At 42.8% G+C, this 24,917-nt stretch overlaps 1 protein-coding gene across 4 annotated transcripts in view; it reads left to right on the top strand.

Moving 5' to 3' along the window:
* TTLL5 (tubulin tyrosine ligase like 5) overlaps window positions 1–24,917 on the top strand; it is a 602,590-nt gene that overhangs the window by 95,561 nt on the left and 482,112 nt on the right. For all 4 annotated transcript variants that reach the window (XM_033951293.1, XM_033951292.1, XM_033951290.1 and 1 more), the window contains one exon: window positions 20,784–20,853. In XM_033951293.1, coding sequence (XP_033807184.1) covers window positions 20,784–20,853 — 70 coding nt within the window. The remainder of the gene's footprint in view (window positions 1–20,783; window positions 20,854–24,917) is intronic.

Below are 24,917 nucleotides of genomic sequence, written 5' to 3'. Positions count from 1 at the left end.
CTTTGAATTGACCTCTAGGGTCTCCGCGTTTGTGGTGGCGATGCGCCGCCTGGCATGGTTGCGTATTGTAGATATGGACCCCAATCTACAGGAGCGCCTGGCAAATTTGCCCTGTGTGGGCTCGGAGCTCTTCGATGAGTCCCTGGAGGCGGCTACTAAATGCCTCTCCGAGCATGAGCGCTCCTTCATCTCCCTTGTGCGCCCCAAGGCGAAGTCGTCTGCTCCGAAACCTTACCGTCCTCCACCTCGGCGCTATCCTCAGAAGACCACGCCGGCTTTCTCCAGGCCCCCGCCCAGGCGACCCCCTCAGCAGGCCAGGGCTCAGCAGCAGAAGCCTCAGGCGCAAGAGGCGTCTAAGCCTGCACCGTCTTTTTGACGCCCTGAGCGGATGGGGGTGGGCCCCCTCCGCGCTGTCGTCGACCCCGTTACCCATCGGGGGTCGGTTGAGGGCATTTCACCCCGCCTGGACTCTCATCACCTCCGATGCTTGGGTTCTCCGAGTCGTCTCATTGGGTTACTCCCTCAACTTCAGAGAAATCCCGCCGGACAGTCCGCCCGGCGCGTGTCCTTCCAACCGGGCACAACTCCCCCTTCTCCTTTCGGAGGCCAGGGCCTTGTTGGGTCTTCGGGCTGTGGAGCGGGTGCCCCCCGACCAGCGGGGGAGGGGTTTTTACTCCCGTTATTTTCTGGTCCCGAAAAAGACCGGGGACTTGCGCCCCATTTTGGACCTCAAGAGGCTCAACAAGTTCCTTGTCCGGGAGAAGTTCCGTATGCTATCTCTACCGGTCCTGTACCCGCTGCTAGACGAAGGGGACTGGATGTGCTTCCTGGACCTGAAGGAAGTTTATACCCATGTTCCGGTGCATCACGCCTTCCGCAAGTTTCTACGGTTCCAGGTGGGGGAGTTGCACCTTCAATACCGGGTCCTCCCCTTTGGCTTGGCTTCGTCCCCTTGAGTCTTCACGAAGTGTATGGTGGTAGTCGCGGCGGCCCTGCGATCCCAGGGTCTGCAGGTCTTTCCCTACCTGGACGATTGGCTGATCAAAGCTCCGTCCAGGGAGGAGGTTATCTTAGCGACCCGATAGACTATCATCTTCCTTCAGCGTCTGAGGTTCGAAGTGAACTTTCCCAAGTCTCAATTGTGCCCTGCGCAATCCCTTCAGTTCACCGGGGCCGTGCTGGACACGGTTTGCCTCCGTTCGTTCCTCCCTCCCTCGCGGTTGGAGGCCCTTCTTCGCCTCAGTCGCTAGGTCTCGCTGCTGCCCTCAGTATCGGCGCAGCGACTGATGATTCTGCTGGGCCACATGGCATCTACAGTTCATGTCACGCCGTTTGCCCGCTTGCACTTGAGGCTTCCTCAGTGGACGTTGGCCTCACAATGGCGTCAGGACCGGGACCCGGTCTCCTCCCCGGTGACAGTGACTCCCTCTTTGAGACGCTCGCTCCATTGGTGGACCAACTCTTCCAATCTTTCCAGGGGTTTGCTCTTTCTCGCCCCTCCGCATCACAAGGTCCTGACCACGGACTCTTCGGAGTACGCTTGGGGGGCTCATCTCGAAGGTCTGCGGACTCAAGGACTGTGGTCGGCGGAGGACCGTCTTTGTCACATCAATGTCTTGGAGCTTCGTGCCATTTTTCTGGCTGCTCGGGCTTTCTGCCACCAGCTGCACGATCAGGTAGTCCTAGTGCGGACGGACAACCAGGTGGCAATGTACTATGTGAACAAGCAAGGAGGGATGGGCTCTTGGTCTCTGTGCCAGGAGTCCCTTCGCCTCTGGGAGTGGGCGGTCTCTCAGAACATCTTCCTTCGGGTGGTTTATATTCAGGGAGAGCGGAACTGTCTGGTGGACAAACTCAGTCGCCTCCTACAGCCGCACGAATGGTCGCTCAACTCCTGAGTCCTGCACGAGATCTTCGATCGTTGGGGGACTCCTCAGGTGGATCTGTTTGCCTCTCCGGAGACTCACAAGCTCCCTCTCTATTGTTCTCGGATGTACTCCCCGGATCGTCTCGAGGCCGATGCCTTTCTTCTGGACTGGGGAGGGAGGTTCCTTTATGCGTTTCCTCCTTTCCCTCTGATCTTGAGAACGTTGGTGCATCTCAAATCCACCAGAGCCACTATGATTCTCATTGCGCCTCGTTGGCCTCGTCAACCCTGTTTCTCCCTGCTTCTTCAACTCAGTGTCAGGGAGCCTCTGCTACTGCCTGTTTTTCCCTCTCTGCTGTCTCAGAGTCGGGGTTCGCTGTTGCATCCCAATCTTCAGTCCTTACATCTGATGGCTTGGTTCCTTTCCCCCTGACTTCGGTTCCTATTTCTCAGCCTGTCAGGGAGGTTTTGGAAGCTTCGCGCAAGGTCTCGACTCGGCTTTGCTATTCCCAGAAGTGGACCAGATTTTCATCCTGGTGTTCCTCGCATCATCTGGATCCGAGCTTGGTTCCGGTGGCCTCGGTCCTGGAATATTTGCTTCATTTATCCCAGTCTGGTATGAAGACGACTTCCATTCGGGTGCATCTCAGTGCTATTGCTGCTTTCCATCGGCATCTCGAGGGTAGGTCTCTCTCCCTTCATCCTCTGGTTACTCGTTTCATGAGGGGTCTTTTGAACGTTCATCCTCCTCTAAAGCCTCCTCCTGTGGTTTGGGATCTTAACGTGGTTCTGGCTCAACTGATGAAGCCTCCGTTTGAGCCTATGGACAAATCTCATCTCAAGTTCCTCACTTGGAAGGTGATCTTTCTACTAGCGCTCACTTCCGCTCGGCGGATTAGTGAGCTGCAAGCTTTAGTTGCGGACCCACCTTTTACTGTGTTCCATCATGACAAGGTGGTTCTCCGCACCCATCCTAAATTTTTGCCTAAGGTTGTGTCTGATTTCCACCTCAATCAGTCCATTGTTCTTCCGGTGTTTTTTCCGAAGCACCACTCTCATCCTGGCGAGGTGGCGCTTCACACGCTTGACTGTAAGAGGGCGTTGGCTTTTTATCTTCAGCGCACTCAGTCTCATTGGAGGGTTCCTCAATTGTTTTTGTCCTTCGACCCTAATCGGTTGGGACGTCCTGTTTCCAAGTGCACCTTGTCCAACTGGTTGGCTGTTTGTATTTCTTTTTGCTACGCTCTGGCTGGTCTCACGCTCCATCGTCGAGTCACGGGGCATAAGGTCCGGGCTATGGCAGCTTCTGTTGCTTTCCTCCGGTCTACACCTGTTGAGGACATCTGTAAGGCTGCCACTTGGTCTTCGGTTCATACTTTCACCTCCCACTACTGTCTGGATACTTTGTCCAGGAGCGACGGCCGGTTTGGCCAGTCGGTTTTGCGTAACCTGTTTTCCTAAATTGCCATCCTCCCACCTGCCCTTTTTTGGTTGGCTTGGAGGTCACCCACATGTGAGAATATGCTGCCTGCTTGTCCTGGGATAAAGCACAGTTACTTACCGTAACAGGTGTTATCCAGGGACAGCAGGCAGATATTCTCACAACCCGCCCTCCTCCCCGGGGATGGCTTCTTTGCTGGCTATGGAACTGAGGACCACGAGGTGGGGATGCGCCCTCTAGTGGAGGGAGAAGGCATGCACATGCGTGGTGCAGCATAGCAAGCTTGAAACTTCAGTCAAGTTTGCTTGAAAAGCTGTCCGCGTCGGGGCTCCGTAGATGACGTCACCCACATGTGAGAATATCTGCCTGCTGTCCCTGGATAACACCTGTTACGGTAAGTAACTGTGCTTTATGGGACTGTCTTTTCTAACGTGGAGCAACAGGGGGTACTACTATCTGCATTAAATGAAAACGTGAAGAAGCAAGAAGTTAAATTAAAGGAAATGAAAGCTGTAGAAGTAGAAATGGTTAAAGAAAGATCATTTATTTCATGTAAAATGGAAAACTTTAAAAACCAGCTGAGAGAGAATAATTTAAGATTTTTGAATTTCCCCAAATGTGCTATCATCTCACCTGTGGAGATGGTTAGGAAATATTTCCATGAGACTTTAGTCATACCGTCGGAAAATTTACCTCCAATTGTGAGAGCTTACTGCCTCAATATTAGGAGTCCTCAGTGGGAATCTACTCCAGCGGAACTACCTCTAGATAAATAGACGGACATGAACTTATCTTCATTTTTGGAAAACTCTTTAGAAGTAGTTACTAATAGAACTACCACGCTTGTAACTCTAGCTTTGGAAAGTGACAGGGAGTTTGTTCTTCGTCTATAGTGATAGTCCATGTCGGGACAAATGATGTCGCCAGGAGAGACTACAGCAGGAAGGCACTCACCGAACAGTACATGATCTTGGGAAGGAAGCTGAGGATGAGGACACAGAGGATAGCGTTCTCGGAGATCCTACCAGTACCAAGGGCTGATGTGAAGAGGCAGACGGAACTACAATCAATCAATGCATGGCTGAGGAGATGGTGTAAAGAAGAGGGTTTTCTTTTCGTGAGGAACTGGACAACGTTCTGGGGCAAGAACAAGCTCTACAGGAGAGATGGACTGCATCTGAGCACGGCGGGAACTAGAATGCTAGCCAACAATGTCAAGAGAGGAATAGAGCAAGCTTTAAACTGAGAAGAAGGGGAAAGCCGACAGTCAACCAGGTGTTGATTCGGAAGACAGTATCTCGAAAGGATACTGAGTGGGGAAAGTGCAGGGAAGACACCAACAACGTCCAACAGGCAACAAAATACCGGCGGAGCCAGACAAATCAGGAAAGGGATAGGAGTAATCTACTACATGGGGAAGTCAATAAGGGGCAAGAGGAAGAAAATGAACGTAAAGAAGAAACATACCACACCACCCAGGAGGAAGATAAGGGAGACAATAAGCAAAAGCATGCAGAACAAGAAGGGGACGGAAAGAATAATGAATCGAAAGGGAAACCAGCAAGAAAACAAAACTATCGAGACTTAAATTGTATGTACGCTAATGCAAGAAGCCTGACAAACAAAATGGGGGAACTAGAAATCGGGGCCAAAGATGAGAATCTAGACATCATAGCAATCACAGAAACATGGTGGAATGAGGACAACAAATGGGACACAGCACTACAGAGTACAAGCTCTACCGAGGAGACAGGACACATCAGAAAGGAGGAGGAATAGCACTTTACGTAACTGATACAATTCGATCGATCGGAGTGGACGCACCAACAACTAATGGCCAACTGGAATCAATATGGGTTAAAATACCAGGAAGAAAGGGAACCGAGATAAAGATGGGGCTGTACTACCGCCCGCCCGGGCAAACAGAAACAATAGATGAAGAACTGAGAGCCGAGTTGAGGCGAGAATGTAAAAACGCAAACACCATAGTGATGGGAGATTTCAACTATCCAGGGATAGACTGGAGCCATGGAGTTGCCAATTGTTCAAAGGAACTAGAGTTCCTAGAGGCTGTAGGGGACTGCTACTTGGAACAGCTCGTCAAGGAACCAACGAGAGGGACAGCTATTCTGAATTTAATCCTCAACGGGCTGAGAGGACCTGCCCAAAAAGTGGAAGTAGCGGGACCTTTAGGGAACAGTGGCCACAACACTATCCAATTCAATGTGGAACTAAGTATGCCAAAGGGGAGGAGAACCACTGTAACAACGTTCATCTTCAAGAAAGGGAACTATAATGCCATGAGACACATGGTAAAGAGAAAACTCAAGAACAGCTCCAGAAGGGCACAGACGGTGGACCAAGCCTGGACCTTATTCAAGGACATGGTGAACGAGGCGCAAAACCGGTATATACCCAGATTTAGAAAAGGGGGCAGAAAGAATCAAGCAAAAGACCCAGCATGGTTAACAAAAGAAGTTAAGAAGGTGGTAGGAGATAAGAAAAAATCCTTCAAGACGTGGAAAAAGGATAAAACTGAGGAAAATTGGAAAAAGCACAGGAAGCACCAAAAAGAATGTCACCGAATGGTCAGAACAGCAAAGAAAGAGTATGAAGAGAGACTTGCAAAGGAGGCACGGAACTTTAAAACTTTCTTTCGATATGTGAAAGGGAAACAGCCGGCGAGGGAGGAGGTGGGACCCCTAGATGAGGGAGATAGGAAAGGAGTGGTAAAGGAGGAAAAGGAAGTGGCAGACAGACTAAACGCATTCTTCTCGTCAGTCTTCACGAAAGAGGACACATCCAAGGTTCCGGAACCAGAAATATTCTTCAAGGGGGATCAAGAGGAAAAATTATCGTGCATGGAGGTAAGCCTCGAAGACGTACTCAAACAGATAGGTAGGCTGAAAACTGACAAATCTCCGGGCCCGGACGGAATTCACCCAAGAATACTAAAAGAACTTAGAGACGAAATAGCGGAGTTATTGCAGCAGATTTGCAACCTATCCCTGAAAACAGGGGTAATACCAGAAGACTGGAGGATAGCGAATGTTACACCTATCTTCAAGAAGGGATCCAGAGGCGACCCGGGGAATTATAGACCAGTCAGCTTAACCTCAGTTCCGGGAAAGATGGCCGAATCATTAATCAAGGACAGTATCAGTGAGCACATAGAAAAAAATAAGCTGATGAGAACAAGCCAGCATGGTTTCTGTACTGGAAGATCTTGCCAAACAAACCTGCTGCACTTCTTCGAGGGGATAAGCGAACATTTGGACAAAGGTGACCCCATAGACATAGTACACCTGGACTTCCAGAAATCCTTCAACAAGGTACCTCATGAGCGCCTTCTAAAGAAACTGTGGAACCACGGGGTGGAAGGGGAAATACACAGATGGATCAGAAACTGGCTGGCAAACAGGAAACAGAGGGTAGGAATAAAGGGACACTATTCTGACTGGAAAGGGGTCACAAGTGGCGTCCCACAGGGGTCAGTGCTGGGACCACTGCTATTCAACATATTTATTAATGACTTGGAAACAGGGACAAAGTGTGAAGTTGTAAAGTTTGCGGATGACACAAAACTCTCCAGTGCGGTTAGATCTGTTGAGGAGTGTAAAGAACTCCAAAGGGACCTGAACAAACTGACGGAGTGGACAAATAAATGGCAGATGAACTTCAATGTGGAGAAATGTAAAGTTATGCACATAGGGAAAGGGAACCCGATGTATAATTACACAATGGGAGGGATGACATTGGGAAAAGGCAACCTAGAAAAGGACTTGGGGATTTTGGTGGATAAAACAATGAAACCGGCAGCGCAATGCGCAGCGGCCTCAAAAAAGGCGAACAGAATGTTGGGCATTATCAAAAAAGGTATCACTACCAAAACCAAGGAAGTTATCCTCCCGCTGTACAGGGCAATGGTGCGACCGCATCTGGAATACTGCGTCCAGTACTGGTCGCCGTACCTAAAGAAAGACATGGCGATACTCGAGAGGGTCCAGAGAAGAGCAACAAAAATGATAAAGGGCATGGAAAACCTCTCATATGCTGAGAGGCTGGGGCTCTTTTCCCTGGAAAAGCGGAGACTTAGAGGGGATATGATAGAAACTTATAAGATCATGAAGGGTATGGTGAAGGTAGAGAGAGACAGATTCTTCAGACTGGCGGGGGCAACAAAAACTAGAGGGCACTCAAAAAAATTGAGGGGAGATAGATTTAGAACAAATGCTAGGAAGTTCTTCTTCACCCAGAGGGTGGTGGACACTTGGAATGCGCTTCCAGAGGAGGAGGTTGAGCAGAGTACGATTTTGGGTTTCAAAAAGGGATTGGACGAGTTCTTGAAGGGAAAGGGGATCCAGGGGTATGAGTGATAGATCACTACAGGTCATTGACCTGGAGGGCCGCCGCGGGAGTGGACTGCTGGGCGTGATGGACCTATGGTCTGACTCGGCAGAGGCAATGCTTATGTTCTTATGTTCTTATATTTTCATCATATGAATGACCAGTTTTTAGGCTCAAATGTTAGAATTTTTCCAGATCTTTTTCATGTTTTAAATTTTTATTGATTTTTTCTTCATATAACAACAAGTGTGTCATAAAGATTCATACAATTATCTTAAGTATACACTTGATATATCTATAACATATTGTACCTACAATATATCTTATATAATCTTTACTATAATTAGACATCATATAAAAATTTTTAATAATGTTATTAACTATTATTCAATTATGAATCCCTTTCCTTCCCCTTATTTTGTTAATTGTACACAAAATAACTACTATTATAATAATTTATTTATGTATTTATGATAAAGAGAATAAACCAACCCCCCCCCCCTCCTTTATCCATTATCTTATTATGGGAAAAATTTTATCAATCATTACAAAAATCTATTAATGATCCCCAAATCTTTTTAAACTTATCGACATAACCTTTTTGTTTTGCAAATTGTGACCAGGCAGACACGATGGTCCCTGTTAGTTCAGGAAAAAAAGTAAAAATGAAATTCCGAGGTGGAATCAGAAAGGTGCATGTAAATCCTGAGACTGATAATTTATCCTGTGACCACTAGAGGGAGCCTGATTTATTTGGTGAAGAATTGGGTGATTCATCCCCGAGCCACCACCGGGGGAGTCCAAGAGGTCCCAGCAACTATGCTGACTCAAGGTATTTAAACCTGCAGTTGAGAACAGACAGGGAAGTCAGCTAGGAAGAAGGTTTAAACCTTTTCTCCCTAGGGAGTCCCCGGGGCCAAGCAGGAGCAACCAGCCTACTCCCATGGAACTACTAGAGGCTGGGCAAGCTGAGGAGCTGCTATTTCCAGAAGAACAGCCCATGGAGTGTGAGGAAAGTCTGGCAGAGTACGCTCCTGATTTTTCTGAAGCCATGCAGGTAGACTGGGTCTCTACCAGCAAATAATTAGTTGTGATTTTTGCTCTGGACTGTTTGGGACTAATTTTGTTTTGATAAGCTGGGAGTGTGTATTGTTTGGGAGAGGTTTTGCTATCATCCTGGGAGGGAATTTTTGAAAGCCTGTATTGAGGCCTTTCTTTTGCAAAACCTGACACTCTCCTATCCTGGCAGTGAGCTGAACTGGCCAGAGGCTTTAATGAACTTTGGACACTAGTGCTACTGAACAAATGCCATGAACTGTGTTTGTGTTTTCTTTGAAACTGCCTGCTTGGGAGCAGTCAGTATTAGCTCTAGGGAGAGCTAAATCCTCACCTGCAGCAAGGATTGAGTTAAGGCTGGGAACAAGCCAAGAACTTTATTTTGTAGTTTTCACTTATTCCTTTTGATATTTTGGTTTTGCTGCTGTGGGAGAATTCTGACAAGTTTACAAGTTGAATGATGAACTACTTACTTTCATGAAAGGAATGAGTAAAGTTGAATCATTTTTCCATGAACTTTAATGGTGGTGCTTTGTGATTTTTGTTCCTGTCTAAAGTTCAGTCCTGCAGGGTGACTCCGTTTCGGGTCACATGCTGGTGTGCTATTTTGTGGTAACCACTGGGAGTACTGTTGAGCCCTGGTCTGGGCTACAGTGGACCACAAAATGTACGCTCCATCTTATAGATATGGCAAACTGAATTCCACCAAAAGTTGTAATTTAATCTGTCATAATTCTTCCAATTGTATGTTATTTGTTGAACTGCTATTCCAGTTAATATAAATAAAAGTTTGTTATTATTTGATGAGATTTGACTCCGAGTTCTCATTGCAGTACCAAATAAAATCATATCATATGTCAAGGCTACCGGATATTCCAACATCCTATTTATTTGAGGCCAAATTGATTTCCAAAATAATAATATGAATGGACAATAAAATAAAAGATGATCTAATGTCCCCGCTTCTAGATGACAGTGCCAGCATCTATTAGACTTAGAGCTATCAATTCTATGTAAACGAACAGGGGTCCAAAAGACTCTATATAAAAGAAAAAACCATGTTTGTCTCATAGATGCTGATACTGTGCACCTTAACCTCCAAGACCAAAGTCGTGGCCATTGAGATGCACTAATCTGATGCTTAATCTCAATGCTCCAAATGTCTCTGAGACCATTTTTTTTTTTTTTATTTACAAATCCAGATATCAATTTATACCACATTGCGGCCTGGTGACCCATGGAATCTATCTGAAAACATAAAAATTCCATACTATGATAATTATTAAGATTTTTCCATTCAGGGAACCCCACCTGAATGGCCTGCTTCAATTGCAACCATCTGAAATATTGTGATTTATTTAAACCAAATTTATTTTGCAATTGTGAAAACTCAAGCAGTTTACCTTTGTTCATTACATCTTCTAAAGTACGAATTCCAGCCATCATCCAATGTTTCCAGATAATTTTAAAACCGCCAACCTTGATCTTGGGGTTTAGCCAAATTGTTTGAGTTGTTGATTTATTTATTGGAATAGGAGTTAGATTACTTATATACCTTAAAGTTTTCCAGGTATCAACAAATATTTTGTGTTCCTTATATAACCTTGGCATTTGAATATTGATAACATGACTCAGACATAAAGGAAACATGAGTCTCCATTCTAACCAGAACCAATCTGGTATATTTTCAATGGGCTCTGGGAGGATCCAATACATACCTTGACGCAGAATATAGGCCTGATGGTACCTATAAAAATTTGGAAAATTTACCCCTCCCTCTGCAATTGGTCTTTGTAAAGATACTAAAGCAATTCTGGGGATTTTACCAAGCCAAATAAATTTTGTTAAAATCTTATCCAATTTTTTATAAAAAGACCCCTGAAAAAAAATTGGTATCATGCCCAGATCTTTTTCAAAGAACTGAGAGACGTAGGAAAGAATTCTTGGCCTTGAAGCCAAGGGTTCTGGCTCAGAGGGCTACATTTCTTGTTAAGAAATATAACATTTTGCAGGAAACTTATCAGAACAAAAATTATTATTATTATTTTTTAAGTCTAAACAGATTTTAGAATTAATTGAGTCAAAAGAAGGGCTGGTAACTGTGCCTAATATATGACTTGCCATTCGGCTGTAGGAAGGTGTATCTATTGCCGTTACTCTAGTATTAGTTATTTGATAATTTCCACGGTGACAGGTCAAATGCGCGCAAGACAATAGCTCGCTGACAAAAACGCAAAGACAATTGCACGCAAAGACAATAGCACGAGAGACAATTGAGCGCAATTTGTCCGCGCACTATTATCTTGCGCGCAATTGACTGAACCAATTTCCACTGAAGTTAATTTCTTTTCCTGATCTCTCATGTAGTGGACTAAATAAGAGTTTATTTTTCTTATTTTTTGTTTGGTTAATTGTATTTACTCGATCTGTATCAAGTGTTATTTCATGCTTGTAAAATTGAAATCTTATAAATAAAAATTTTTTACTTTTTTCTTTTTCCTGTTCTGTTTTGTGGGATTGTGCAGGAGTGTATGAAACAGTGGGAGTATTTTCTGAATGGTGCTGACTATTGGGTAGAGGCTCGAAGTTGAACATTTTTCAATATAAGTACTGAATGTGAAATTTGTTGGGTCTCTTGAGGAATAGATAGTAGTATTATGTTACTCAGTTTTAGCCTCCCTAATTAACAGATTTTTGTTAACAGATGATTAACTTTTCCCAAGATAAGATATTTGATTAGAAGGGAAATGGGTGGGTTTTATTTTTGTTATTTCAAAATATATGATTATATCAATAGTTTCAATGTAATGATACTTGTATGTAATATTGTGATGGGAGGGATGGGAGGGGAGGATTTTCTATTTAATAAGAATAATTTAAATATTAGGTTTATTACATAATATTTAAAATATTATAGAATATTAATTTGTAATGAATTGTTATACTTAATGTATTATATGAGAGTAAATCAAGTGTATATTTTTAAGTTCATATGAGTTTATCTGCTACACTTGTAACATGCAAAAATGAATAAAGAATTTAAAACAAAAAATAGCCTCCCTAATTTCTGATAACATTTCAGCATCTGTTTGTTTACCCTGGTCAGGCGGAACGTAGTACACTCCTATCACTATCCTTATCCCCTTTATACATGGAATTTCCAACCATAGGGATTCCAAGGTGTTTCTGCTCCTGTTGAATTTTCAGTCCATTCGATTCAAAGCCCAACTTAACATATAATGTTACACCTCCACCAATTTTATCCACCCTATTGCTGCGATATAATTTGCTCCCCGGTATGACAGTGTCACATAGGTTATCTTCTTTCCACCTGGTCTCTCAGATGCTTATTATACTGAAGAACATCCCCATTGGTTTAAAGATGTGAACTGGTCAGTTCATCAGCGTCCTTGCCTAGCAGCCATAGTTCAGCACTGCTTGTAGTCTGACATTTTTACTTCTTTGTTTTTATCCTAAAATATGATATTTTCAAGGTTTTCAACTGCCTATTTATCACTAAACCAACTTTCTCCGGGGACAAGCAGGGGATATGTAGGCACACTTATTGGTTAAGTTGGTGAAGTCTTCTGACTGAGCCTGTGTGCTGGTGTTCTCCCCTAGATATGTAAGCTTTTGAGCTTACTGGAAATGTGCAGGAGTCCCTACACCTACAGCCCCTCCCATCAGTTTGTCAGTTTTTTCTTCGACCGTGCCTGACAGGTCACAGCTCTCCCATCTCTTCTTTAGAGAAAAATAATAACTCAGAATTCTACAATTTTAAAACGATTAACTTAAATTTCCCTTAGTATATAAAAAAAAAAAGAACAGAGGGCAAGAAACTTAAAACAAATAGCTTTTCAATTAAAAACAAAAGTTCTTTAAAAAAAAAACCCCATAACAGAACGAATAAGAGGAGACAGCCAAGTCCAAGGAAACAGAAGGGACTTCAAAGGCACAAATTCGTCGTTAGCGTCAAACGCCAGAAACACTTTTTTCTACGGCATACCACTTCTTGCAGGTAGGTGCTAGGACTGGGAGGGCACTTTTCGATGGCCGACAGAAATGCTGTGATGGACAGCGGTTCCCGCTCAGGAGCTCTTCAGGCTGGACCATTGAAGTTAGCTAAGCCACACTCTGCTGCTTGCTCCTTCCCCCCAGGGCCCTGGGAAGGGAAGCCAACTGCCGCCGATGCTGCGAGAAAAAAAAAGACAGCAGATTTGGCATGCCAACGTAAAAAAGCCCCAGCACTAGAACGATGCACCAATCCTTTGCCTCTGGCAGCGACTAACTTAACAGTAAGGGGCTCAATGGAAAAAGAAGTGGATTCTGAAACCACAGTGGCTACAGTGAAGGCTCCCGCAGACTCAGTCGCAGACTTCTGTGCCTGTTTGCAGATGATACCAAGATTTGTAACAGAGTAGACACCGAGGAGGGAGTGGAAAATATGAAAAAGGATCTACAAAAGTTAGAGGAATGGTCTAATATCTGGCAACTAAAATTAAATGCAAAGAAATGCAGAGTAATGCATTTGAGGATTAATAATCGGAAGGAGCTGTATATGCCGGTCTGCAGAAAATTTCTGTCGGTCCATTCAGGGTCGGCGAGATCGTTGTGCAAAATTCCTGCCGGTCTGTGCAGGGTCAGCGAGAGCCTCCGACAGTAGCTTCCTCCTTTCCGCTCCCCTCTCTGGAGCTCTCCGTACTTGCGTGCAGCAGCAATTCACTTAGGCAGCCTTGGGGCTTTTGCCTGAGTCTGATAATGCAACTTCCTCTTTCCTCAGAGGCAGTGTGACTCATCCAAGGACCCAAGGCTGCCTAAGTGAATTTCTGCTGCAGGCAAGTACTGAGAGCTGTTAGGAGGGGAGCAGAGGGAAGAGGAGGAAGCCACTGTTGGAGACTGGGAAGCTACTGGATAAAGAGAGAGCTGCTACTGGATCTGGAGGGAGGGAGAAGGAGAGAGGAGGGAAAGGGAAGGGAAAAGAGTTACTGTTGGATAGGGGGAGGAGGGAAAGGAGAAGGAAAAAAGGAAGGAAACAGCTGCCAGGGAGATTAGAGGAGGGGAAGGGGTCAGGGTGTAATGGAGAGATCAGATGAGGGAAAGGGGAGAGACAGAGGAATGAAAAAGTGGAGAGGAAATGATGCTGGGAAGGGGGTCAGCAGATAAATAAGAGAGAGACAAAGATGCTAGATCTGGTGTAGAAGAGATAAAAATGAAGAGAGCAGTGAAGCTGGAATGAATCATGTAAAAAGGAGAGAGGGGGCATAGGCTGGATGGAAAGGGGAGAAGGGCATAGAAAGAAGACGGATACCACATGGAAGGGGGAGAGGGCAGACGCTGGAAGGAAGAGAGTGAAAAGAAGATGAAAGCAGAAACCAGAGACAACAAAAGGTAGAAAAAAAATTTTTTATTTCTATCTTGTGATTAGAATATATCAGATTTGAAATTTGTATCCTGCTAGAGCTGGTGTTAGACATAACTGGGGACTGCAAAGCCCAGGCAGTGCTTCTTTAGCTTCCTGCTGGCTTAGGGGGCTCTCTGACCAGAGGGGCAGTTGCACTCTCCTAACACTATTCCTGTCATGTGTGACTGCAGTATTCTGTTAGCATGATATTTCTGTGTAGCATTCTGTAAAAATTTGGCTTATTAAGTTTTCTTGATAGTAGAGGGGATATATGTGAAGGGGTTTTGTTGATCCTTGCTCTGTATTATTTGTGTTTATAAAATGACAATTGTACAGAATATTGTTTCTTTTTATACTTTAATAAAATACATTCAATATAAAATCATAACTGAGGCTTGTGTGGATGGGATCAGATGGCTTGTGAGGACCGAGTTTGCGGAGACGGGGCGGAAATGTTTTTTTTTTAAATTTCAGTCTTAGTAGTTTGCTAGTCCACAAAATAATTATTTTATTTACGCCAGTCCATAGGTGTAAAAAGGTTGAAGAATACTGCCTTAAAGGAAAGGAGGGACAGGGGCGATATGATTCAGACATTCAAATAAGTTTATTTAGAAACTTGAAAGGTATTAACATAGAATAAAATATTTTCCAGAGAAAAGAAAATGGTAAAACCAGAGGACATAATTTGAGGTTGAGGAGTGGTAAACTCAAGAGCAATGTAAGGAAATTCTTCTTTATGGAGAGGGTGGTGGATGCCTGGAATGTGCTCCCGAGAAAGGTGGTGGAGAGGAAAACAGTGACAGAGTTCAAAAAAGCATAGGATGATCTAGAATCGGAAAATAATAGTAAATATTGAAGAACTAAGGTCAGTACTGGGCAGACTTGCACAGTCTGTGTTTGTATATGGCCGTTTGGTTGAGGATGGGCTGTGGTGGGTTTCAATGGCTGGGATGGTGTAGTAGATGGACTTTGACGGAGACTTCAGTAGTTGGAACCTAAGAACAGTCTCGGGCAGACCTTTGGATTCTTGCCCAGAAATAGGTAAGAAAAAAAAACCCAGCAACAACAAATTTTTAGATTGAATCAGATTGGGCAGACTGGATGGACCATTTGTGTCTTTATCTGCCGTCATCTACTATGTTACTATGTGCCTACAGGTAATCCTTCTAAAATGATAAAACTCATTCTAAGTCCAAACAGGAAGCTTCTCTACCTCCACTTCAGGACCATATTCCTGCTAAACCCCTTTCTCTGCGTAGTCTTCAGCTAGATCCTCCTTCTCAGGGATCAGTGTCTAATCAGGCAGTCCCCAATTTTTTGCTGCCTTTCTTTATTTATTTAAAGATGGTTGAAGCACTGATTAAAGATAGCATAGTCCGGCACACGACCTGATGGGAGCCAGTCAACACAGCTTCAGGGAAGGGAAATCATGTTTGACGAATTTACTTCATTTTTTGAAACCGTGACCAAACAAATTGATAATGGAGAACCGGTGGACATAGTTCGACAAAGTTCCACATGATAGACTTCTCAGGAAACTACAAAGCAATGGAATAGAGGGAGATATACTAAGATGGATAGGCAAACGGCTGGAGAACAGAAAGCAGAGAGTGGGCATAAATGGGAAGTTCTCAGACTGGGAGAAAGTGACTAGTGGTGTGCCCCAGGGCTTGGTACTTGGGCCCATCTTATTTAATATTTTCATCAATGACCTAGAAGAAGGAACATCCAGTGAGATCATCAAGTTTGCTGACGACACAAAGCTATGCAGGACAATCAGATCGCAGAAGGATAGCGAGGTACTCCAGAGTGACTTGTGTCAGTTAGAGAAATGGGCGTAGAAATGGCAGATGAAGTTTAATGTGGAAAAGTGCAAAGTAATGCATTTAGGCAGTAAGAACAAGGAATATGAGTATATAATGTCAGGTGCAACTCTGGGTAAGAGCGAACAAGAAAAGGACCTGGGTGTACTGATAGATAGGACCCTGAAACCGTCAGCACAATGTGTGGCGGCGGCGGCGGCAAAGAAAGCAAATAGAATGTTAGGCATGATAAAGAAAGGAATCACGAATAGATTGGAGAAAGTTATAATGCCGCTTTATAGGGCAATGGTCAGACCACACTTGGAATACTGTATCAAACATTGGTCTCCCAACCTAAAGAAGGATATAAAACTGCTGGAGAGGGTGCAGAGACGAGCAACGAAGCTAATAAATGGTATGGAGAACTTGGAATATGAGGAACGACTTAAGAAACTGGGACTGTTCTCCCTTGAAAAGAGGAGACGGCGAGGGGAAATGATTGAGACTTTCAAAATACTGAAAGGAATCGACAAAATAGAGCAGGAAAAAAAATTATTTACATTGTCCAACGTGACACGGACAAGAGGACATGGACTGAAGCTAAGGGGGGGACAAGTCCAGGACAAATGTCAGGAAGTTCTGCTTCACGCAGTGAGTGGTGGACACCTGGAATGCTCTCCCGGAGGAGGTTATTACGGAATCCACCGTTCTAAGATTCAAAAGCAAATTAGATGCACATCTCCTTACGAGAGGCATAGAGGAATATGGGTGACTAAAACTACATCAGGTGTACACCTGACTGGGCCTCCGCGAGTGCGGATGACCGGACTCGATGGACCTTAGGTCTGATCCGGAGATGGCAGTTCTTATGTTCTTATAATGTTTGACCGTCCTTTTCAGGGTGGCTTGTGACTAGCTATTTTAATAACTTTTAATAGAACTAAGGGGTTTTGTTGTTGTTGTTGCATAGATGTTTTAGGACCCCAGTTCGTTTGCAAAAATTAGATAGTTCTAAGTCAAATAGATGCTGGCACTGTCATCTCGATATAGGGTACACTAGATCAACTATTATTCTATTGTCCTTTGATACTCAGGTTTTGGAGATCTATATCGGGACATATTACTCTGATTCTGGAAACTGTGGTTCCGCTGTCATATGAAGCGGTATTATGTAGGACGCTTTTATCTCCTACATCTCCAGTAGACAGGCATAAAAACAGGTTATTGGGTATAATGACTGGGGTAGCCATCCAAATGATTACGAAAAACTGGAAGAATTGTGACCGCTTAAATTTCACTTATGCTTGCTTGTGTTATCTGACGTGGGGTCCATTGACCAAGTTTATTGATTCTAATTGAATGGTTTTTCCCTTTACTTTTGGTTATACATTTTACATCCAGGGAAGAGGGGTGAGTGAAAGATGATGTATAGGGACTGGTTTATTTATGAGTTGTATTGTATGGGTATCTTGAATATATTGAAATAAGGGGGCGTGAAAATTATTCTTATGTATTTCACTGTTGGATATAAGTGCTGTTTTTTCAGGCAACGTGTTATGCAATTTTTGTATGCACTGTTTTTAGAATGAAAAAAAAAAAAAGAACGAAGAATTTTAATGCTTCCCTTCCTTCTGGTTTTTTCTGTTTGTTACTTTCCTATTTTTACATTGCCCTTCTTCCCCTTTTTATCCTACTGTATCTGTAAGTCTTTAGTCCTAATTGTGAATCTTAGGGCTCCTTTTACAAAACTGTGCTAGGGCCTTAATGTGCGGAATAGCATGCGCTAAATTGCCTTTGGAGCAGGTAGTAGATTTCCGGCTAGCGTGCGCTAATCCAGTGAATGTGTTAAAACCACTAGCGCGGCTTTGTAAAAGGAGCCCTTAATGTGTAAGTCTTTGTAAAAAAACTTAAAAAAAAAAATAAATTGTACATCGCCTTGAAACTTTGTCTAGGCGGTTTATCAAATTTTTAATAAAATCTGAGAACTTGAAACTTCAACGGTTTATACAGGAAAGTTCAGCTTTCTCCTCGAAATCCTCCAGTTCTAGTGCTCCAGCAGTGCTCTATCTTTGTGGACCATTTTCCCTCAGAGGATCCTCTGCTGTTGGGATGGCAAGCCATCATAAACAGGAACCGGCACAGTGGGAAACAAAGCAGTGAGTGAATTTTGTGCTCCTCTTACTCCCTTCTCCCAAGGTCCTGTTTTGGCCTGCTAGGGGAGGTGAATTACCCTCACTGCCACCATCTCATCTGAGAAGAATAACAGATCATCTTTGACCTCCTGTGAAACCCTATGCACAGGCAGGGAATGCTCCCACGGGCCAAGTCTCGGCCTCACGGTCCTCTCCCATGTAAGAACATAAGAAGTTGCCTCCGCTGAGGCAGACCAGAGGTCCATCTTGCCCAGCGGTCCGCTCCCGCGGCGGCCCATCAGGCCCATTGCCTGAGCAGTGGTCCCTGACTATCCCTGTGACCTACCTCTACTCCTATCTGTACCCCTCAATTCCTTTATCCTCTAGGAACCTATCCAAACCACTAGAACTAACTACAGGCTGAGAGGACTCCTATGGGCCAGGGTTCAACCTTGCAGTTTTTCTCTTGCATTCAACACAGCAGCATTCTCCAGGGAAAGGTAAACACATCGAGCCATACAGCAGATATAAAACCAAAACCAAAATTAAGCAACTTGGAGAGACTGAGGCAATAGCTCCTTTTTCAGTCCTTGCTAGATTTTTGTTATCAGGCACAAGCATGTCTTACTTTTCTTCACTCATCTTTTATCTTCAGAATACTGTAGCCTTGTGGCAGTTGTCACAACCATTTGTTTTTCGCTTGCAAAATATACTGTATAGATCTATATATATGTATATCTTTTTTTTATCTGGTCTAGGTCCTCCAAATATATTCTCAGAGTCTCATTCAGTACAGGAATTACCAGTAGTGCTTCAAATTTCTGCACATAACCACGCTATTTTTCCTACTAATCTTTGTTTTTAGCAAACAGATCCTGCTTTCATTATTCTAATTTAGTGCAAATGCTAAATTCTGCAAATCACTCCAAGTCACTGTTGCATGCAAAGAATGAGAAAATCTTCTAGTTTTTCTGAAATCAGGTGCTATCTTTTTTCTATGAGCAATTCTGATAGAGCCTGATCAACAATTTGTAATACATTCTTGGATTCATCTGCCTTGAAAGTTTTAAAAGATAACATGCTCCAGGCTGTCACCAATATGATATATAAGATCAATAGGGTTCTTCCAGGTTCAGACCTAGTCTACTCGACCCCCTTAGCACAAGCATCTACTGCAGATCAAGATTGGCATTTTCAATACTAATAAATTGCTAGCAAGAGCTTCTCTAAAGCTATTCCATTCTCCTTTTCAATAAGTAGTAGCATAGTAGTTTAACCCATAGTATTCTCTGGTAGTATGTTAAAATCCCATGGTGCTCCTTGTGACCCTGAACAAGTCACTTGATCCACCACTTCCCAGTTACATTAGATAGGTTGTGTAAACTGCTTTGAGTGAGGTTGTATAATGGCAAGAAAAAAAAAAAAAAAAAGGAAATAGTGGTATTCAAGTCCTAATGTTTTTCCTTGACCATCACTCACCGAGTCAGATGACTTACCTTCTACCATTGGTGCTGGACTATTTTTTGTACCTTTTTTCGGTTTATTATAAATTCTTTATTCATTTTTGCATGTTACAACAAGTGTAGCAGTTAAACTCATATGAACTTAAAGATACACACTTGATTAACTCTCATATATGCTTTAAGTATAACATTTCATAACAAATTAATATTCTTTTTTCAAACTCTAGTTTTTCTTCTACTTCAGTCAAATTCCCCCAGTGCTATCAAAACTTTCCATACATCATTAGACAGATAACCATTGTCTGTCCACCTTCTTCTAGTTCCTATATGCATGGTAGCCCTTATTCATTCCAAGAAGCCTCTCAGTTTTTACCCAATGGTTGTGACCTTGTCTTAGTACTTTCCAATTGGAGGGCGTATCCTCTTGAATCACTTTCTTTCTCATTATCAAACTCTCACTTAGAAAGTATCATCCTCATATTTGTTACATCTGTATTAGGAGTCAATATCCACACACGTGCTTGTGACGTCACAAAAATATCCAAAAAATCAAGAAAAGGATGCCCAAAATAAATCACAAAAAATTGCACCCACCCTGCTTTCTTTACTCCAGGACCACACCTGAATATCAAAGTATTCAGATAAGTGACTTCTATTTTTGACAATTGCTGTTTGAAGAAAAGTAAAAAAATATATAAAACTTTAAGAAAATACATAAAACTATAAGAAAATTAGAATAGAAGTTCACGCACTAATTGGGAGTTTTTCTGACCAAGGATGTGTCTGCTAGGATTAAATTTTGTTTAAAACTAGCCTGCCTATATGGGAAGCTTAAAGAGCCCCTATTAGACACTGAGGTCTTTTCTCCCTTTTTGTAAGGAAAGGTGATTCTCTTGTCCTGTATTTTGGAGGGTGCAATTTTTTGTGACTTGTGACGTCACACACATATGTGAGAATATTTGCTTGCTGTCTCCAGATAACACCTGTTACGGTAAGTATCTGTGCTATATGGAAAAATTGGGGGAAAAAAAGTGAAACTAAGAGCTCAATATGTCTTTAGAGGGGAATACACATCGTACTGTGTGAGCAGGAATTCTGTGCCTGAAGTTATAAATTCTTGCTAGACTGTGGTGGGCATTTGCACTCAAGAGTTCAGTGTATATGTAACATGTGAGAGTTGGGGGAATTATACATATGATGTCTGGTTACCTTTATTTGCCCCTAGTACTCCACAGCTTCTCCTTCAATGTTCTCTCTCCCTTTCTTTCCTACAGCCAAGCCAGATCAGTCTTGAAGAGAACATTCTTGTGTCTCGTTACATCAATAACCCCTTACTCATAGATGGTAAGTTACTCTCACTTAAGTGTCACACCTTCCCTCCCCATTACTCTTACATACAGTAGTAAGTTATTGCCCTCTTGTTATAGATGGTAAATTACTCTGTGATGCATCATTCCCTCTTTCCAGTTTATTCCTAGATGAAACGTTGCTTCTCTTTTCCTTTCCTCAAAAACAAAGTCTCTAAGCTGAGATTCCCTGTGATTGTTAGCTATGCTTTGATAACATAATAGTCCCTTTAAATGATAGTCTTCTGCGGAACTGTAATAGAGACTTTGTCGAACACCTTTTGAAAATACATATACACAAAATATTAGCTCCCTTTTTTTTCCACATGTTTGTTTACTCCTTCAAAGAAATGTAATAGATTGGTGAGGCGAGACTTCCCTTGACTAAATCCATGCTGGCTTTATTTCATTAATCCATGCCTATGTGTGCTCAGTAATTTTGTTCTTCATAATAGTCCCTACCATTTTGCCAGATTCACCAGTCTAATTTCCTGGATCATCTCTGGAACCCTGTTTAAAATTTGGCGTTACATTGGCCACCCTCCAATCTTCCAGTACCATGCTTGATTTTAAAGATAAATTACATATTACTAACAATGGCTGTGCAAGTTCTGGCTATTTGCTACTCTTCAGTTTGTCAAATTGCACCATGACATCTTCCAGTTTTACAGAGATTTGTTTCAGTACCTTGGACTCATCATTGTTGAATAACAGTCCATTGTCTATTCCGTCATACAAGTGCCTCTGATCTACCCTGCTTCACTCTACCATACACAGGGTGATTACCTGTGTCCATATTGTCCAGGATGGGTTTGAACTTTTTAAGAAACTCATTACCAGTTAATGCATACTTGGTCACTATTAACTGGGTATTTTATTGACATCTTAACCAGCCTGAGAGTGAGCCATACTTGACCCAGAGTTTCAATGGTTTGATTACCATATGCCAAAAGAAACATCACAAGATGTCAGATGCAGAGCGCCTGCATCCCTCCAGCCTCATTACATTACATTAGTGATTTCTATTCAGCCAATACCTTGTGGTTCAAGGCGGATTACATAAAAGTTCTCAGAAATTACATAAAAGTTTACAGGAATAGCATAAGAGATGTCGTAAGAGTTATATATGAATTACCAAAGAGTTGTTGAGATCTTAAAGTGGTAAGTGTTGGGTAAATAGAGGCATTTAGCATTAGTGGGTAGCATATTAGAGTATATAAAGGGTATAGAGTGGGTAGGTGGGGTTTGGGTAGGAACTGGTCGTGTTAGATAGGTTTTATGTATTTTTTGAAGAGTAGGGTTTTAGTATCTTTCTTGAAGGTTTTGTAGTCTGTGGTCGATGACCTCATGAAAAGATCACAAGACTGTAATTTCTTTTTCTTTTTTTAAATATTTTTTTAAATTAAATTTATAATAACATAGAGAAAATCAAATATACAAATGTTGATTAGGACATGATGCATTCCAGCTGTACAAGCCAAGCAGAGTATATGAAGAAATTAACGTAAACAAGGCAATACAATACAACCAGATATCTCATGTCAAACAGATATAACAATTCAGTACACATGTTTTGTTGACGTTGCACATGCAAAGAATAGAAGAGATTCTCAGCGAACATCACCGCATGACATAAATTAAGCTATCCAAAAATACTGTGTGTCAACGGTCTAAAGTACAGTATGTTTGAACAGAGCTCCATATTTTGAGAAATGAATTAGTAGCTTTATGTTTTCCTGCTGTGGCACATTCAAATTTGATGGTTATGCAAACTGTGTTCCACAATACCATATATTCCACCTTTGATAGGTCCTTCCAACAGTGCAAGATGTTTTTAATGGCCAAGAATAGTAAGATGTTGAGTAAGCGTTTGTTATGTTCAGATAGGGAGTGTTTCAGTCCTTTTAGTCCTAGAATAATGATTTTGAGGTAAGGGTTCATGGATGATCAGTATAGAAGAGATGGTATTCCAGACTCTGTCCCAATACAATTTAAGGTGAGGACAATGGAATATCATATGGGGCAATGTGCCCACTGATTTCTTATAGGACCAGCATAGATTGGAGTCAGTACAAGAGAGTTTAGCGATTTTCTGTGGGGTCCATTGGGATCGATGCAACACAAAGTACATCGATTGAAAGATTGAAGCCAATCAAATGGACTTAAATTCTCTGATCCACACTTCCTGCCATAACTCATCCTCATCATAACTCATCAGTGTAATTTCTAATGCTGTGTCTGTTGATCCCTTACACCAGGGGTGTCCAATGTCAGTCCTCAAGGGCCGCAATCCAATCGGGTTTTCAGGATTTCCCCAATGAATATGCATACAATGAAAGCAGTGCATGCAAATAGACCTCATGTATATTCATTGGGGAAATCCTGAAAATCCGACTGGACTGCGGCCCTCGAGGACCGACATTGGACACCCCTGCCTTACACCAAATTGCTTTTCGAATTTGAATCTTGAATGAAATGGTGTGAATCGAAAGAGTGCATATTTTGCCTTTTAGAACTGTCTGCTAATGTAATGTCTAAGTATTATTATTTTTTTTTTTCCTTTTAAAAATGCACATCTGGGAGGGGGGGAGGTGGGGGGTTTGATATGATAATGAATTTTGGTATATAGATATAATAATAATAATAATAATTTTATTTTTGTATACCGCCATACCCAGGGAGTTCTAGGCGGTTCACAACAGTCAGATGAAAATACATACAGTGCGGTTGGAATTGGAGAACATAGCAACGCAATCAAAGAGGCAAATTAGACTTACGTTTACAATTAGGTGAGGGAAGGGCTATATACAGTGCATGCAGTAAGAGAATACATTGAATAAGAGAAGGGAATAAATGCATAAAAGTTGAATGGAGGGAGCAACCATCTTAGAGGAGTGGGAAGGGAAGAGGGGAAAACGTTACGGAAGAGGTGGGAACCGTTAAGGAAGGTGGGGTGTGTTAAGGATTTGGTCTGTTGAAAAGTAGGGTTCAAACTCTACAGGAGAGATAGGTCACACAAAAAAGGTGGAGGATTAGCGCTATATATAAAGGATTCCATACCTTCTGCCAGGATGGAAACAACAGCAAGAGCGGAGCACTTGGAATCACTATGGGTTAAGCTACCCGGAGGAAATGGAGCAGACATAAAATTGGGTCTGTACTATCGCCCACCGGGACAAACGGAAGAAATCGACCAGGATCTGGAGGCTGAACTGGGGCAGATATGCAAAAGCGGAAGTGTGGTGGTGATGGGGGACTTCAACTACCCGGGAATAGACTGGAGTATAGGGCACTCAAACTGCATGAGGGAGACCAAATTCATGGAAGTCACGAGGGACTGTTTCATGGAGCAGCTGGTCATGGAACCAACACAGGGAGATGCCACTCTTGACCTAATCTTCACCGGATTAGGGGGACCCGCTAAGGTACTAGCCCCATTAGGAAACAGCGATCACAACACGATCCTGTACAGGCTAGAAGTTGGATCATCCAAGGTGAAAAGAACTACAACGACAGCACTGAACTTCAAAAAAGGAAATTATGATGCCATGAGGAAAATGGTGGGAAAGAAACTCAAGGACAGCACAAGGAAGATGGAGTCCGTAGAAAAAGCCTGGACCTTACTCAAGGGCACGGTGCACGAAGCACAAAACCTGTGCGTCCCCAAGTTCAGGAAAGGGTGCAAAAAAAAAAAAAATAGAACAAAAATCCCAGTGTGGATAACGAATGCAGTGAAAAAGGCGATAAATGACAAGAAGGCATCATTCAAAAAATGGAAAAAGGACAAATCAGAGGACAACCGAAAGGAGCACAAAAAACATCAAAAGGAGTGTCACCGAGTGGTTAGGGAAGCAAAAAGGAAATATGAAGAGAGACTGGCGGGGGAAGCAACAAACTTCAAATCATTCTTCAGGTACGTCAAGGGGAAGCAACCAGCAAGGGAGGAAGTGGGACCCTTGGATGATGGAGACAGAAAAAGAGTCTTAAAAGAGGAAAAGGAGATAGCTGACAGGTTAAACGAATTCTTCACTTCAGTTTTCACGAGGGAGGACACAACCAACA

This window comes from Geotrypetes seraphini, chromosome 7 (genome assembly GCF_902459505.1).
Source record: "Geotrypetes seraphini chromosome 7, aGeoSer1.1, whole genome shotgun sequence".
Taxonomy (NCBI): domain Eukaryota; kingdom Metazoa; phylum Chordata; class Amphibia; order Gymnophiona; family Dermophiidae; genus Geotrypetes; species Geotrypetes seraphini.
The sequence above is the reverse complement of the archived record's forward strand: the minus strand, read 5'-3'. Positions and strand labels throughout refer to the sequence as shown.